The sequence below is a fragment of the Acipenser ruthenus genome, chromosome 4 (genome assembly GCF_902713425.1).
Source record: "Acipenser ruthenus chromosome 4, fAciRut3.2 maternal haplotype, whole genome shotgun sequence".
Classification (NCBI taxonomy): Eukaryota; Metazoa; Chordata; class Actinopteri; order Acipenseriformes; family Acipenseridae; genus Acipenser; species Acipenser ruthenus.
Genome location: NC_081192.1, coordinates 36,416,137 through 36,434,904, shown reverse-complemented (window position 1 = coordinate 36,434,904; position 18,768 = coordinate 36,416,137). Strand labels below are relative to the sequence as shown.

Here is an 18,768-nt window from a genome sequence, read left to right as displayed (position 1 = left end):
TATAAAACATATATAGACATTAACTGATATTTACATATGAAAAGCAATAACTAACTTTAACTTAGTGGTGCTTTGCTTCACAAAGAAAAACAAGGTCTTGTTATATTGTAGTACTATTCCATTATCAGCCACCTCAAAAGCAAAATATTTCTCTACTTCACTGCGCTCAGACTTTAGCCAATCCGGAAGTAATTGAATCGTCAGCTGCTCTGTGTGTACATCATGCTGACTCACGACACCTCTAAAAGTATACTGTGTCATGCTGAATTTTGCATTATATTGAGATATGTTTTGATGTTTTAAAAGTACATCTTAGAGGGCTCCCGAGTGGCTCATCCAGTAAAAGCACTCCGCGTGGAATGCACGATGTGCCCTATAGTCTGGACATCGTCAGTTTGAGTCCAGACAATTCCTTTGCCGACCGAGGACAGGAGCTCCCAGGGGGCGGTGCACAATTGGCCGAGCGCCGCCTTGGGGGGAGGGAGGGTTAGGTCTGCCAGGGTGTCCACGGCTCACCGCGCACCAGGGCTGCGTTGTCCTCCGACGCTGTGGCTCTGGGTGGCTGCATGGTGAGTCTGCAGTGTGTAAAGAAGCGGGCGGCTAAAGGCACACGCTTCGGAGGACAGCGTGTGTTTGTCTTCGCCCCTCCCGAGTCAGCGCAGGAGTGGTAGATGTGGGCTGAGCCTAAAAATAATTGGATATTTCTAAATTGGGGAGAAAACAATAAAACTAATTGACAACTACTAAATTAAAAAAAGTACATCACATTTATAATACCCAAAGTTCACATTTTTAAAATATATTAATAATACCATAAGTAATGAACCACTGAAGCATGCTTATATCTCAAAATAATGTAAAACGGATGGCCAATGGTGCTTCTGCAGCATGCAAATAACATAGCTACCTCTGTGACTATGAAGAGGAGTTATTACGCTGAAATAGGTACAATTTAAATAAATTAATCCATCTTTTTAAAAAACATGTAATTAGTTTCAGCATTGCTCTATTAAACTGTTTGTTGGCATATACTGTACATGTGTCATTCTTATTACATTAGCGCATAGTCAGTTTATAAAAGTACTCTCCAAACTAATCCAATTATTTTTTCTGCTACGTGTTTGTAATGTCAAATAAAGACACTGACAGCAGAAATCAGCATAAGGCGAGCTGTTTTAGATCCTTGAAGAAGAATGAGAAGCTGCATAGTTTAAAAGTAGGGTGTAAAGCTCAGTTCCAGTTCTGTTTTTGTTATTGTTCGTTGCATTACCAGAAGTATTATGTCTAACGCTTCTACTAATACATCGAATAATACACAATAATAAACTATTTTATTTGACGATCGTTTCAGAATAAATCATGGTCATAATTGTCTGAAATTGTGTGTGTGTGTGTGTGTGTGTATATACACACACACACAGTGCACTCAGTTTTGTAAGAATTACTGATATGAGAATCAACCACATATAGTGATCAAAACCACTGGGACCATATCACATTCCTATACTACCCATGCTAAAATGATCAGCTTGTAAGAATCAAGCAATCCACTTATAAGAATCATTTCGGGGCAAACTGACTGCATGTAATACGATACTGTATCACGTGCAATGACATGTACAACTAGTAAAGCTGTTTTTGAATTTGAATTTGGTCACATCTCGCGTGATTAGGCACATACACATCTTGTGCAGTATAATCCCTGGTCGTGATTGGTATGTATAGGGTCTGTTGTATATTAATATAAAATAAACTTGATTATACTGCGTTTGTATTTTTAGCAGTATTAGCAATGCAAAGTATCTCTATTATCAATATTGAATGATATCGATATCATATCAAAATATTGATATTGGTGCCCATCCCTAATCAAGACAATTCTTTCACTATATGCACTACAGGAGAACTTGCATCCTTGACAAAACCGAGGAAATAAACAATATTTGTAATACATTAGGCATGGGAAACTTTTTTGTGCGATTTACTCCAGTACTGTATGAAGAAGCTGTGAAGTGTAATGTGTTTGGATCTTTGCGGATGCTAAAATGCTAGATTACAGTGGATTATGTTTAGAAGACCAATCACGTCAACATGAGGTGTCCACGAGCCAGCACATCTGGAGCATAGCAAACGTAGCCTTACAAGTCATTGTCGTTTATCACAGTAGGGATACATGTATATTGTTCAATATTGCATTATTATAACAAAATGTGAAAATTGCAGATGGTTGATAGTTTTTGCAGATTCCACAATTAAATTGTGTGTGTGTGGTTTTCTATTGGCCTAGCCCATTAGCTACAGTTGTAAGAAGCATTTGTAGCCTGGATTTGAAATAAATTGGCATTGCTGATTCTGCTTTAATGGTATCGAAGAGTGTTTGATTAGTTCACTTCAGACTGTAGAGCTGATTTTTTAAGCTTAAGTTGTGATCCTTGTATTAATTAATGGCCGTGGCTGTGGAAACATTTGCAACATTATTGCAATTACATTATACAAATGGGCTGACACCCTTAAAATATTAGTCATGTGTGTTATCTGTTTAAATGTTATAAATGAGCTCATTTAAAGCACAAGGCATAAAGAATTTATAGGTTTTAAAACTTAAATACATTATTCTCCATTGCTTTGTGTGTAGCATGCATAATTATCATCAATTACGAACCAAAGTTCCCTCTTGCTAAGCTCAACCCAGTGGTATCCAAAATAAAGATGGATGGCCTCAGTCGTGGTTTTATAGTAGATGAATGCATTGGCCTTCAACCCCTTCTAACTTGGGTTCAAGTCCAACAGAGATCTTAGTAACCTCATGTCATTATTAAGTAATGGCTGCTTGGTAAGATTTTAAAAGACCAGCCCAGTCCCAAGTATGCTGTGTGCATGTTATATTATTACTTGTTATCAGCACAACATTGGCGGTCTCAGTGCTGAAAGGCTGCAAGGTTAATGGATCTTCCTAACTAGTGGTGGTGGTGTTTTTTTGTGGGGAGGATTTAATACATGGAAGAAAAGTCTTAACAGCCGTGCTCAGCCAAAGTAGCAACTGAAATGCCAAATGAAAATATCTTCATTGCTTATATAGAATAACGTGTGAAGTAAAACAAAGCACACAGTAGAAGTGCCTATTATTATTATCATATATCTTTGGATTGCTAGAGACTTTATATTGTGCATGATCAGTGACAGAATTAGCACAAAGCATATTAAATAGATTACATTTTTGTGATAGTAAAACTTGTCTGGACTTTTGAGTTACAGAGTAAAAAAATAAAGTATTTACAAAAGCTACAATATGATTAAAAGCTTATGAAATGATAAATCACCAGTTTCTCAATTTTCAGTACAGGCTGTGAAATAATTATGCCTGGTTGAATGATCATCTATGTTTAATGCAAAAGAAAAACAGTTGGCTCATTTTTAGGATGCTTCAATTGGGGCAATATCTGAAATGTATTGAATGTTTAAGATTCTGACCATCACTACTCGCCACAATTGCTGTAGTTGTCCAAAAGCTTAGATTTGTATATTTTTCTCATCAAATGTACAGTTTCTCTTCAAATGTGCAGACCCACAAAATGATTCTTCATTCCAATTATTTTCATGGTAGTTTTAGTTTTTCACATAGAAGAGGAAGACACCATGTGTTCTTTTTTTGCTTAGCCTTTTATTGACTAAATAAAATAAATATTGGAGGAAAAAAGTCACTGGCTGTATCCAAAATAACACAGAGGTTGAAATTCTATGCAGATGACAGAACACAATTGATGTCCTTATTGCTCCAATTTGTTGCTTAATCTAGCAATATGTTGTTAAATTTGTGCAAGTTGTCAATTAATTTCTGTGAAAAATGAGCCCCAAAATACTGAATATATCAATACGCTGCTGGATTCTGTGACAAAATTAAGAGATAAAATGAATTGCCCTCCAGCCCTTCTGAAAAAACATAACTAATGAGAGAGGCAATTACGATTGCACGTGGTTTCCTCAAGGAGGTTTTAATATAAAAATAAAGAAAACACACTGCAGGGCATAAAGTTAAGGTCATGAAGGGCAAAGCAATGTTGCTTTCGTTGGTGTGAAAATTCAGGGGCGCCAAGACAGTTCTAGGGGGCAGAAAGGCAAAATATAAATCCAATCCAAGGGCACCAAGGCAATTTCATAGTCATTCATGAAACAACAAAAAATAAATTCAGAGAACCCTATTATGTTGATGAAATGTTAATTCAAACAAACAAAAATCTATGTTTTCTGGGTGATTTACACACTAATTGCACCCGATCTGACTAGGTTACTAGGTACTTACTGGCCCATTCCTATGCCATGATTTTCCTTGATGACCTTGTATAAATAAAATGGTATAAAAATATCCAATTTAAAAACAAACTTTCATAATAAACAAATACAAAGGGTAATTTGGCAAAAAATAAATATTCAGGGTATTTTTACTAAAGTCTATCACCCTGTTAACAAGAGCTAAATATAGCATTGGTCTGTGTCCTGTAATTAAAGCTTTTTTTAAAACCCTCTATGCCATGTGTTTCATAATTTAGGATAAGCAAGTTCAACTGGATTTAATATAACATGTTGTCCGCTGGTGAGGCGAATGTTTAATCAGTGCATTTTTAAATGCTAAAAATAGCATTCTTTCAGAAATTGAGATTTTCAAGGCACTGGTTCTGATTCATGAAAATTGTGAAATCTATACTCACCATGAAAAAATACAGTCTTGGTGATACAACAGCACAAATAAGCGATGTCAGTGATGGGAAAGTTAAAGATAGATTTTCAGGCAAACTGGCTGAAGATTTACCCATGGCTGGAGTTTAATAATGATAGTGGGCAAATGAGTTGTTTGGTCTGCAGTGTGTCTGCACAACTGTAGTTTGCTAACCACTGAAACTTGTACAACCTGTACAAACAACGCAGCTTTGAAAAACAAAAACAAAAAGAACTCTAAGTAGAAACTTTGTCAGGCAATGGAGAGTGCTCTACGTCACAATGGTGAACAGCTGGGTGTACATAATGTTAGAGGTTTACATTTGAGAGACTTTATGTAGTTTCACAGTTCTTGAAATTTACAGTTGCAAAGGATTTACAATTTTGTTATGGTGCATTACTGGACAGTCGATTTAGGGAAAAAAAAGGTATGCTGTTTTAAAGCACACACATTCTAACCCGTTTTGTGAAAGCACACGTTTTAAAAGCAGAACAACGTAAGGTAGTGAGAAAGAATTACACAAAAATAAATGAAAACAGAAATCAGTCCACTTCTCTATATTGTGTTGTGTTCACTATTATGTTATCTCTCCTACTCGTTTCATAACGTAGGCAGCTGCTACTTGAACCATGTCATACATAGCTACTTGCTAGGGTTGTTTTTTTTTTCTTTGTGTAAGGATTTGAGCAAAACTAATAATTATCTACCTATTTGTGTGCTCATTTTTAGTGTTGATGTTTTGGGGGAATAACACCGAATTACAAAACAGCAACAGTCATTGAAATGTCTATATAAATTAGCAATGTATATACACTGAAGACGTGGAAGGAGTCAGAATGTGTATTGCACCATTGCATTTTAAAGTATTGCAATTTTAAGCATTGTAGTGTGCAAGGTATATTTGTACTTGAACTAGTTTAAATTGTAATAATAAAATACCTTGTTTTGAATTCAAGTCACGTAGAACCCAACCTCTATCGAAATAATCACACTAGACAACGTTTCTAGTAAATATAAAGTAACAGTTTTATTAGAAATAAAACTAAAGTTAGAAAGAAAAATTAAAGGTGCAACAACTAAACTAAAATCATACAGAAAGGAAGAGTTAACTAAACTAAACAGTACAGAAAAGGAAACATAAACAACGAACCCCACTCCCGCTGGATGATTAGCGATCCAACGCAATCCTATGGGAGATTCCCTTAAAGGTTACAACTGTATTCCTGGCAGCTATTTAAGACGAAGGTTAGTCTTAACAGGGGTATCATTAGTAACACAAATATTTACTTTCGTTAATATTTGATAATCAAAGCATTGTTAAATCAGTCTCATATATATAGTTTTGGTTCAGAAGGCAATTCTCACTCTTGCGAGATAGATGCTCTTTGCATCCAGACAACCTATGAGAATGATCTATTATCAAGACAGCTAAATTTGGATTCTAGCCTTAAATGCAGAATGATAATTGCCTTGTAAAATCCACATTAATTTGTATAAATCACATACAGACAGATACTATAGTGTTCATTAGCTTCAAAGCATGAATTGAAAGCAATAATACTTTTCTTACATTCTACCTAAAACAAAATGTTAATTTTACTTTAAGGTCTGCTAATTCTTGAGTTCATAAGAGGATTAAAACACTACTCATTGAATACTTAACGGATGTTCACTGCCTCCTCCAGCTGATCCGTGTCTTCAACAGGCGCCCAAAGGCTCTCTTGCTGGCAAGGACAGGTCCAGGTTCCGGGGTCTGCCTAGCTCACGTTTCGTCTCCACTTCCGGGTACGAAAGAAATGTCTTTGCAAAGAACAAGAGTAATTAACTATTTAGGTATTCCACTGACTGGTTCCTGTCTTAGGTGTCAAAGCACCCAGAACTGTCTGGCTTGGGCGCCCAAAAGAGTCATTCTGCGATCATGAAGATAAGCCATTTGTTCAGCAGTTAGTTTATGACTCTTCTTAAAAGCAATCTTCGTCAGTGGGGGAGTTTGTGACCAGAAACCAAGTAGACACAGAGAATGGCTTAAAATCTCCCATCTGTATATTTCAACTCTGTTACTTTCATACACAGAATGATATTATGACCCACTCTGACGCTACAGCATAGAATCAAATCTCCTTATACCATATATGATCATAGAATATGTGAGTATGTGTAATGTGGTATACATTAAATTTATATATATATATATATATATATATATATATATATATATATATATATATATATATATATATATACACAGTGCCTTGCAAAAGTATTCAGACCCCTGACCAATTCTCTCATATTACTGAATTACAAATGGTACATTGAAATTTCGTTCTGTTTGATATTTTATTTTAAAACACTGAAACTCAAAATCAATTATTGTAAGGTGACATTGGTTTTATGTTGGGAAATATTTTTAAGAAAAATAAAAAACTGAAATATCTTGCTTGCATAAGTATTCAACCCCTGTGCTGTGGAAGCTCCCAGTTTACACCGATGAAAGAAATTGCACTAACGAGGACACATTTACCTTACCATTGGCCTCCACCTGTGAACCATTAAAGTTGCTGTCACATTTTCTGGATAAAAACCCCACTGTTGAAGGATCATTGGTCAGGCTGTGAATCTGAAGGAAAATGAAGACCAAAGAGCATTCTACAGAAGTTAGAGATACAGTAATACAAATGCATAGATTAGGGAAAGGGTACAAAATAATATCCAAGTGTTTGGATATCCCAGTGAGCAAAGTTGGATCAATAATAAGGAAGTGGAAGCTGCATCACACCACCCAGGCACTGCCAAGAAAAGGCCGTCCCTCAAAACTCAGCGCTCAAACAAGGAGACTTGTGAGAGAAGCCACAGAGGGGCCAACAATCACTTTGAAGGAGCTTCAGAGTTCAGTGGCTGGGAGTGGAGTAATGGTGCACCAGTCAACCATATCAAGAGCTCTGCATAACACTGGCCTGTATGGGAGGGTGGCAAGAAAGAAGCCGTTACTCAAAAAGTACCATCTGAAAGCATGTCTGGAGTTTGCCAGAAAGCACGAGAGTGACCCAGCTGTGATGTGGGAAAAGGTTTTATGGTCAGATGAGACAAAGATAGAGCTTTTTGGCCAAAACTCAAAGCGCTATGTGTGGCGCAAGCCTAACACTGCCCATGCCTCAAGACACACCATCCCTACAGTGAAGTATGGTGGTGGCAGCATCATGCTGTGGGGATGCTTCTCATCAGCAGGGACTGGGCATCTTGTTAAAATTGAAGGAAGAATGGATGGAGCAAAATATAGGGAAATACTGCAAGAGAACCTGCTTCAGTCCGCTAAAAAACTGAAGCTTGGGAGGAAATTCACCTTTCAGCAGGACTATGATCCCAAGCACAAGGCCAAAGCAACATTGGCGTGGCTCAAGAACAAAAAGGTGAATGTCCTACAGTGGCCCAGTCAAAGTCCTGATCTCAATCCCATTGAGAATCTGTGGCACTATTTGAAAATTGCGGTGCACAAGCGTCGTCCAACCAACCTGAACAACCTGGAGCAAATCTGCCGAGAAGAATGGGCCAAAATCACTCCGACACTGTGTGCAAAGCTGGTACATACTTACCCCAAAAGACTTAAAGCTGTTATTGCAGAGAAAGGTGGCTCTACCAAATATTAATGTGTGGGGTTTGAATACTTATGCAAGCAAGATATTTCAGTTTTTATTTTTCTTAAAAATATTTCCCAACATAAAACCAATGTCACCTTACAATAATTAATTTTGAGTTTCAGTGTTTTAAAATAAAATATCAAACAGAACGAAATTTCAATGTACCATTTGTAATTCAGTAATATGAGAGAATTGGTCAGAGATCTGAATACTTTTGCAAGGCACTGTGTGTGTGTGTGTGTGTGTGTGTATATATATATATATATATATATATATATATATATATATATATATATATATATATATATATAATTGTGAGTGGTGGAAATCATGGGGGGTGAGGAAAGGGTATCAGGAGTGTGGGGTTCCTGATAAAATGCCCTCAGTTAATGAATCCCTTACACAGAACAGTAGGGTAAGAAAGAAAAACTACAACTCCCATAAGCCACTGAGAACCATTAAGTAAAGGAGAAAAATTAACCTGCATGCAGGTATAAAAAGGGAGCAGTACAGAAAGACAAGTTGGGTTTAGAGGCTCGGAGGAAGTTTGTGCTGTACCAACCTAAAGGATACTTACGAAAGGAACTTGTTTCATCTTCAACCTCCAAGTGAAGGGATGGAGAAGATTGTGTTTGAAAGTCATTTTTTTATTTTTAAGTCTGCTTGGTATTCCTAGTGTGTGGAGGCAAACGCTAAGAGACAGAAGAAACATCAGTGGATCCAACTGGAACCGAGTGAAGTATTTCCTATCTTTGGATCACTAAACAATTGTAATTAAAACGGTGTCAATTTCAAATACATCGCTTTGGAGCGATTCTGGAATGCAGAGAACCACACAGCTAGTGTGAGTACAACGATCTTTTATCATTTGAGTTATACTGTGTATAAACAAAAGGTGCAGGTGTACTTACCGTGTCTTCTCCTTCTTGGAACAAAGACTGTTTAATTTATGGACTGTGTTACTCAGACTTGGCAGCATTGGACTTCCTGCTGCATATGTAAACAACTGGGCCTAGTGTTTGTTTTTAAAGCTGCATGGAGCAGAGCATTGCTTGTGTTTAGTTCGTGTTTGCAAAATGCCTTATTAGTTGTATTTAATTTAAAAGATACATTGTACTCTGCTTGTATTCAGATATGTATTATACAGTTATATTATATGAAAGGCTGACTTTGAGAGCACGCATAACTCCCTGCAAGGACTGTGCTATTTTACCTGCAATAAAAGGGACACTGCATAAATAAATAATTGCACCAACCAAGAATAAAACCACTGTTTATTTAAGCAGAAACATGTTCTGCCAACAATTGCATTTGTAGCAGGCCCAGTGTGGTCACGACTATACACGGGATATCAACGAGAGGGCATTTGTCTGGGTACAAAGAAACATATTAAAGTGAAGTATCACCAGAGACCATAACCTGTCGTACTTACCCAGTCTTGTGAAGCACTTCCTCTGCAGGACTCCTGAAGGAACAGAGTCAACCCTGTGAACTTACCGTGACAGCACCAGACGATCTACCTGTGGAAGGAAAAACAAAGCAACAGTTTTACCAGGACATCAAGGGGAATACAATGGACAGACTTGGAGTGTACAGCCCTATCAGGCCTGAGGCCTTGTGAACCGTACCGTGCACCCAAATACTGGACTTTGGCCAGCTGTAGTAATTTTACTACAGAATACAGCACCCTGCACTATATAAGAAAAATATTGTTTTTACCTGGCAAGCTTCAGCAGAATTAGCTAGGGACAAAGGAAAAGTAAAGTTAGAGCCCAGAGGTCGGGTTTTCTTTTCTTTGGAATTTTGTATATTTTTCTTTCAAATAAAAAAAAAAAAAAAAAAAAAAAAAACGTACCTTTTGATTTAGTAATCTTGCTGTTCTGTCTCCTCTCTGCAAAGGCAAATCTTGGCTATCACAACAATTACGGAACTCATAGTTCACTATATATATATATATATATATATATATATATATATATATATATATATATATATATATATATATATATGCATGCATGCATGCATGCAGAGTACAGTAGAGAAAATGTGGGAGAGTTAAGGATATGGTGCCAGAGTCTGTATGGCTAGTGACAGAAAGTGTGCTGTACCCTTTGGCAACAGCCACGCTATTATTTATTTTTTGATTTTAGTTTCTGATTACAGTATAGCGGCTCTTGCTGAAGAGTAGTTTGTGAGAGGCCCAGGTCTCCTTAGCTTCTCTGACAAGGGTGTTGACGATTTAAGGTCCCCAGTCCGCCCTGAGAGATCACTTCTATCGAACAGCAGATGAAAAGCTAGTGCAGGTGTAATTTATTGTCGGTGTTTCCTTCTAAAGAATAATTGTGGAGACTTGGCATAGATCAATAATATGGATTTGTGGTGTTAGGTCTTGTAGTCTGCACCATAATGAGAGATAGGGGACAGTGGCTGTTTTCTAATAGAAAATAAAGGATTGACTTCTCATTCCTTGTACATTTCAATGCACAAAAATGCACTTGTTGAGTGTTTGTCTGTTACTTTCCTGCACACAGCACGAAATTGCGTAATCTATGCCTGTATAATACCGTCATAACCCTTTCACACAGCCAAAGGGATCATGTAAGTACAACTTTCAACCTGTCGGTCAACAGATCGTTTTCATGGCAACTGCAACAGAAACAAAATAAAACAAATACATAAATAAGCAGAATAATGTGGGTAAGCTACTTAAAAAAAAAAAAAAAAGAATTTTATATATATATATATATATATATATATATATATATATAATCAATTTCTTCTCTTTTAATGAATGGCGCTGGAGAGCTGTAGTGTACTGTAAACCTCCTGTGCTCGCTTTGTCCTCTATTAATTATATATATATATATATATATATATATATATATATATATATATATATATATATATATATATATATATATATACATACACACTTGAGCATCAAAAGAAATGCATCACTTATTTGAGCATCAAAAGAAACTTATGCTTATTTGGATAAAATTCATTAGATGTGATCGAAAAATGACAAACTGTTTTAGCGCAGGTGCAGTGACTTTTTATTGTGCTGATTAACAATTGACATCACGAAGATGCTGCAAAATGATCTGTCGATCTTGGGCAGGTGTTGTGACTCTTGGTCTCCCAGTTCATGGCCTGTCATTGACAGAGTGTGTCTGGTTATACCATCTCACAAGGTTTGAAATTGCTGGCTGTGAGCACCCAGGACGGCGAGGCACAGTACGCAGCCCTAGTCCATCCTCCAACATGCCGATTGCACAAAGGGGCTGCTCTCTTGACAGACGTGGCATATTGTTTTTTTTCTGTGATTTTCTTTATTGCTTTTATTCAAGCTTGCAATTCAACAGCTGAAATCACTTCATATCCAGTGTCCAATCAACAGTCTCACTAATTAGGTCATTAAGTGCATATGCTTCAGTAATAGTCACTCAAGCATGTCATGGTCAAGGATGAATGATTGAGAAACAAACCAAAAACATTTATATAATTTTTTTTTTTTTTTTTCGAAAATAAATGTGTTATAATAGTGAAAAGTTTATTTTGATGCTCGGTATATATATGTGGAAAATGTAAATAAAAATATTTGTGGGGACACATTCATATTTTCATTCAGCCATCTGCAGTGTATTAAAAGTTATAGGCTTTTCGACCAGCAAAAAAAGTTCTTCCTATTGCATATACTGTCAACAGCTACAAAAAACAGTGCTTCCTCGCTATAAGGCTCTCGATTTATAACGAGCCTCGGATATAACGCTCCTACAGCATGACCCCCAATTCCCTGTACTAGTGATTCATGCAATATTTCTACAGTAAATACAGTACCGGTCTTGTACTGGAGAAAAGCTGCGCTGGCACTTTAGAACACAGACATCTTATTCAGCATTTGTTTTATAACTAAATAAATATTAGGCCTATTATGTGGTTATCTTTCTTAATGTATTTACTTTTTTGCTGCGAGAGGAGCTTCAGCTTTCTCCGGGAGACGAGACTCTTCAGCTTTGCTTCAGCGTCTCGTCTAAAAGTAATCACTGGGGATACTGAAGTAACAATGTTGAGTTGTTTGTCACTTTGTAGAATATGCCAGTGTTTTAATGATATTTTTGATTCCACCAATCTGTGGATTGTGTTCAATAGAGAAGCAAATACGTTGCAACCTGTCTGCTCTATATTTATTTTTCTTTCTGTGTATTTTGCACGAAGGTATGATTTTTCAATATCATGTTGTTTATAGCCTCTGTGAAAATCTCTCATCTGTGTAGATTTCTTTTCAAACTCTATTACGTATCTATATTACGTATCAAAGATTGCGTGTGGTTACTATTAGCTTGTAACAATGTATTTCTCTCCTGAGGTTTGCAATATATTGTGATTTCAAGTGTATTATTCTCTCCTTTTAAAGACTGACAAATCTAAGAAATTGATGTTAAAATAGCTGTGTTCCTCTTGAATTTTAAATGAGGATCAGTCAAATTAATATATTCTATAAATAATTCTAGTTCTTGTTCAGTGCCTCTTCATATTAATAAAACATCATCAATATATCTACGCCGTAATGTATCGATTACTTTCAGTTAGTTATAAATAAAATTCTCCTCCCAGTGACCCATAAATAGATTAGCATAATTAGATGCAAAGGCCGCATCCATAGCTGTCCCTTGTAGTTGTAAAAAGTAACCCCCTGCATATTGGAAATAATTCATATTTAAAGCCATCTCTGTTAACTTAAGCAAAAGTCAGAAGGCCTTCTGGACGGGTGTCTAGATATCTGGAAAGTGCCCGTAACCCCCTGTCATGGTATACAGACTTTGTACATCTAATGTAGCTAATATTGTGTCAGTGGTAATGTTACAGCTACTAAGTTGTTTTATGGCATCTCTGGTGTCACCAAGAAATGAAGGTAGCGCTGGAACCATCTTTTTAAATTAAAAAAATCAACATATTGAGAACATGGTTCTTTAAGTGAGCTATTACCAGAAACTATAGGTCTACTTGGCAGATTCTCTAATGATTTCTGTATTTTCGGGAGTACATAGAATGCAGGACAGACAGGGTGTTCTGTAGTTAGAACATCTCTCTGTCTTTCATTTATCCACCCTTTCATTAATGCTAAAGAAATAAAGGTATCTATTTCATTTTTGACTTCTTGTGTTGGGTTCACTCTTTATGGAATGTAGAATTGATTATTGTCCAATTGTCTCTTAACCTCCCTATCATACTGCTCATAACTTAACACAACAATAGTGTCACCTTTTTCAGCTGATTTCATTCTATTTTGGGGCTTTTTTCAAGTTCCGTTAGAGCACCACATTCATCGCTAGCCAGATTTTGCCTCCCTTTATTAAGATTTTGGAACAGTTCACTAAAATCTCTTTCTACGAAACGGCTATATGTAGTAATGGAGAGATTCAAATTTGCATTCGGTACAAAATACGACTTTTTCTTAAGTGGTGTATTTCCCCCTTGCACTCCACCACTCACACTTTGTTCTTGATTTCTATCAACTACACTAGTACTATTTAGAATGTTTGTAGCAGTAGAAAATAAACGTTTCAAATGAAGTTAAAAAAATTTGAAACTGTCTACTTTTAATTTAAAAGGGATCCACTGTATTAGTAGGAACAAAAGAAAGTCCTTTACTTAAAACAGAAGTTTGTGACTCAAAGGGTGATGTGATAAATGAATTACTGTCATTCTTTGTTCCATTGTGACCTGTGTGTTCCTTGTGGAGGATTTCTTCCCCCTCGACCCCCTCCTCGTTTTTTGTTGTATGTTGTGTGGGTGTCCATTGCAGTTCCTAAAAAAGGCTTCTCTGTATAAGCTGGATGCTCTGAGTCACTTGGATCAGAATACTTTTTTTCACTGGCCGTAGATAATTGAAGATTATTCTTTTTTCTGGACCTCCTTGGACGGAATCTAGAATTACATTTCAATCTTGCAGCTTCTCAGTCATATCATATACTGTGTCATCCCGATAATCCTTGATGTCTACTTCATATTTCTTTATATATTTTAAAATCCCTTTGGAAAGCATTGAGAGATGCAGTGATTATTTTCTGTTAAAGGACCAAATGCTTCTGGACCCACTTGAGCAGTGATGTTCTTTTCCAGACTTCCTGCAATTTAGCGAATTCCTAAGTGCCTTGAATCCCTGAAACTTTAGTTTTAACTTGAACACTTTTTAAAAAAAATAAATAAATAGCAATAAAGTATAGAGTAAAATAAATATAGAAATAACATAAAAAAATACTGCTGACATTAAATGCTGGGTGAGATTGGAGCTGATTTAAGAAGCTGACTGTGACTAGAGGTATAAGAAATAAGAACGCTGTCCACACATAATTTAATGATTTAAAATGATCATCAACCATATTTTTCTCTTAATAAACCACAAATGTAATATATTGTGAGCAAGAACAGAACGGACCTCAAATTAATTTCTATATGCATCATATCATATGCTACTTGAATTAAAGTGGTGGTAAATAAAATAATCTCTCTCTCTCTCTCTCTCTCTCTCTCTCTCTCTCTCTCTCTCTCTCTCTCTCTCTCTCTCTCTCTCTCTCTCTCTCTCTCTCTCTCTCTCTCTCTCTCTCTCTCTCTCTATATATATATATATATATATATATATAATGTTCAGATCTATACACAGATTCAGTTGAAAATCAATTATATGTATTCACCACTAAGTAGTATAGCACTTGTTTGAGTTTAAAGACAAAGCAGTATGTCAGCTAGAGTTTCTGGGATATCAGATTTAACTTAATTAACCAAATCTCCTTACCACATTAATGAGAGAGGAAAAAAATACCAAGCAATGTGTTTGATAACTATTAAAGTACAAAGTTTGTTCATGTGTTTCTTTAGAAAAATCTAAATAGCAAGTTTTTCAGCATTAAGTTGTTTTTTTTAAATGCACAGCTTTTTTGATTGCATCAAACTTAACTTTAACTCAGTAGATTTATTATTATTATTATTATTATTATTATTATTATTATTATTATTATTATTATTATTATTATTATTATTATTATACCATACATTTTACATAAGTATTTGTATTTTTCAAGTCAAGGTTGAGTATATAATTTTATTTTGTATACTATTCTATACTGCGCTGTTTTTAAATGTGGTTAGAAATAATATAAATTATTAGATTTAAATTAATGATAAAATTAGTATTGAATTTAGTAAAGTAATTTTGATCAGGATTAACACATTTCTTTAAAGAAAGTAACATATTCAACCAAATCAAAGTTTAAGGATCATTCAACCAAATAAAAACATTAGGGCGCACTGAAAGGTGAACAAATATAAAATAAAACAAAAAATGCGATATGTTTTGTCAACTATAATAAATAGCTTTATAGGAAACACACATTCTTTCCGCAAAAAAAAAAGTCGAGTCAGATACACTTCAAAATTCTTATAGTCTATCCTCTCTCACAAATGACAGACTTTTGTCGTATGTATGTATGTGTATATGTATCTATGTATAAAAAATAGTAATTTACACTGGATTATGATAAGGGAACATTAAAAGGAGAGCAATACATTAAAACTAGTAAAAACAAAAAAGGAAAAACATAGAGCTATATATTTATATGAAATAAAATGCTCTCTCACAAAAAATATTATATATAGCATTTGAATACAAAACTAGTAACTTTAGTAAAATTATCCATAGCAGTGAGTTTTTACAGACACTGGTCACTTCCTGATTCCTCTCTGTCCACAATAAACAAGGCAGGCTGTCTCCGCCTCCTCTACACTTCCATTGGCCAGAATCACGTCTGTCTCAACTCCCATTGGCCAGACAGCTTTTCAGCAGCCCGTTCTGAAGCCTTTAGTAAAGTGTCAGTATTCCCTGCTTGCTAGCAATGGAATACAGAAAAAAAAAAAAAAAAAACATTCTTTAATCTACTCCCGCTTAAATTCTGGAAGTGGAGTTTATGTTCAGACAACCAAGACCTTTTCTTTCATGATTTACAGTTTAATAAATGTGGCATATTAGCTACTCATTTCAAGCTTGTATCACGATACACGATACACAAAGGTGTATCGTATCGCGATGCATCAATACAAGATAAATCGTCTCAGCCCTACCATTTATAGTACTTTGCAGACAGGAGAGGGTAGTACAAAAAAAAAAAAAAAAAAACTCCTTTACGGTTTAAAAGTTACGGACTCATCACGGACCCGTTTACACAACAGGAAAAAAACGCAAATAATCTGCCAGCCCAGTGGATAAAAAAAGAGGATATTATTAAGCAAAACAGCCACACTTTACATGTTAATTTGTAAAAAGCAAGTGAAGAAATTATTTTCTGAAGAATTGTGAAGAATGCATTTAATCTACCGAACCAAAAACAAGCATTAATAGACTGCTATTACCAAACGTTTTCTACATTGTATTTGTAACTATATACTAGTCTGTGTCACAGTGCACGAGGCTAAGTATGAAAGCTTGCAAAAAAACCCCAAAAACGCCTACAGACAAAGATATGTTTTTTATTTATCATTATTATTTTTAAAGCTTTTTCTGCTTAAATAGTACAAGGTATTTGTGATTTAAACAAACATGTTAAGTTCCTGACAGAGTTTGTAGTAAACTAATTACTTTATAACAACAATGTTATGACAGTATTTTGTGATCATGCGACTCCCTTTTGGGTCAGGACCCCCAGTTTGAAAAACGCTGATCTAAAAGGTAAGGTAACGGTATTCGGATCCACCACTGTTAAAATAATGAAATTATGCCCACAGAGGTGTTTTATTTTTGGTCACTATTTTTATTGTGGATGGTGTGGGCAATGTTTGAGACTTTTTATAATCTCCAAAAGAGACTTCCTATGCAGAGAGGTGCTGAATCTTGTGCTGATTTTGGGATGTGAACCCAGGCCTGTCAGAGGGTGAAAGGAAAGAGAAGCTTGTTAAATAAACTGATGCTCCACCTAGCCCTTCAGAAAGCCACATATTCTAGAAAAAAAGTCCTTTGCTACGAGAAGCTGGTATACAGAAATGATCGATTTGTCTGCAGACGGCCTGATTAGATAATCTAGCAGGCTAGTCAGTACTCCCTCATAGTTTATGTGTTTCTGTTAGAGATGCAGTTAATGATAGAAACTAGTTACCATACAAATAAATAGGAAACTGCTAACCATTTATATGAATAGGTAAAGGCAAAGGACATCTTGCCATGTATAAGGTGCCTTTTTTAGGTTTACTTAATTTAATATAGAAGAGACAGATGCATGGGAATTGTGTGGGAAAAAAAAATCAGGATATGCATAAAAACTGTTCAAGTGCATAAAGTAGCCCCATCTGGAAGACATCTAACAGAAATGAAGTTGTACAAAACCATTCCATTGATAATAAAGTTAATTTTTATGGGTCTGACAAGTATGTAATTATGTTCAGTGGTGCTTTTCAGATTTTATCACAGTCAATAAACCGCAGTGGTAATTTCATTCCCATTTGACATATTTACATGGAAACATTTGATTGGAGGAATTAGTAACCCTGAAAGCTTTGATAGATATGTTTTAATGATCTGTGACCTCTCCAGTCTCTCATCTGTTTATTGTTGCCCCAGGAGAGAAGTCATTCCTGTGTGACCTGTGTGGCTTCGCTGGCGGTACACGTCATGCCCTCACCAAACACAGAAGACAGCATACAGGTTAGTGATTGTCCCCTTCATTGGTAGCTTAACATTGACCTTAAAATGCTACAATATATGGACTGCACAATAAGCACTCCACCATTTTAAACCATAAAGGCAGTGCTTTACCAAACTATACACAAAGGCCTTTATTTTCAGTTTTTACAGATTTGTACAGATACATTCTGGGGTTGAACAGAAGATATATATATATATATATATATATATATATATATATATATATATATATATATATATATATATATATATATATTAAGATTGACAGATTTTCTATGCAAAATACTGATTAATTCCAAGAAATCAGTAGGCATATTACAGCCACTATAACCCTGTTAATGTTACCTGTGTTTACCTCCTCTCCACTAAGATTGGAGAAATTTAGTGTAGCCACTGCAGTTTCATTCCCTTCTATCTTGCAGGAGAGAAGCCGTTCAAATGTGAGCTGTGTAATTTCGCTTCAACAACGCAATCCCATCTGACACGCCACAAACGTGTGCACACTGGAGAGAAGCCCTACAGGTGCCCGTGGTGCGACTACAGGTAACGGCTCATTAGCGGCCAAGAGGTGATGGGATCAGCTTGGGGTTATGTGATCATGAGCTTCATTGTCAAGTACCTCTGGAAATTCCCTGTCGTTAAAAAGCCATCAAAGCACCAGTAATTACACATTAAATTAGCAGTGAAATTGAATTTTTCCCCCCAACATTTTAGATTTATTTTAA

The 18,768-nt window shown here is 35.7% G+C and overlaps 1 protein-coding gene across 1 annotated transcript in view; it reads left to right on the top strand.

The window, feature by feature from the left end:
* LOC117400477 (zinc finger protein 407-like) overlaps window positions 1–18,768 on the top strand; it is a 302,138-nt gene that overhangs the window by 174,635 nt on the left and 108,735 nt on the right. Inside the window, exons 6-7 of the mRNA XM_034000516.3 lie at window positions 17,960–18,043; window positions 18,466–18,586. Of these exons, the coding sequence (XP_033856407.3) occupies window positions 17,960–18,043; window positions 18,466–18,586 (205 nt within the window). The remainder of the gene's footprint in view (window positions 1–17,959; window positions 18,044–18,465; window positions 18,587–18,768) is intronic.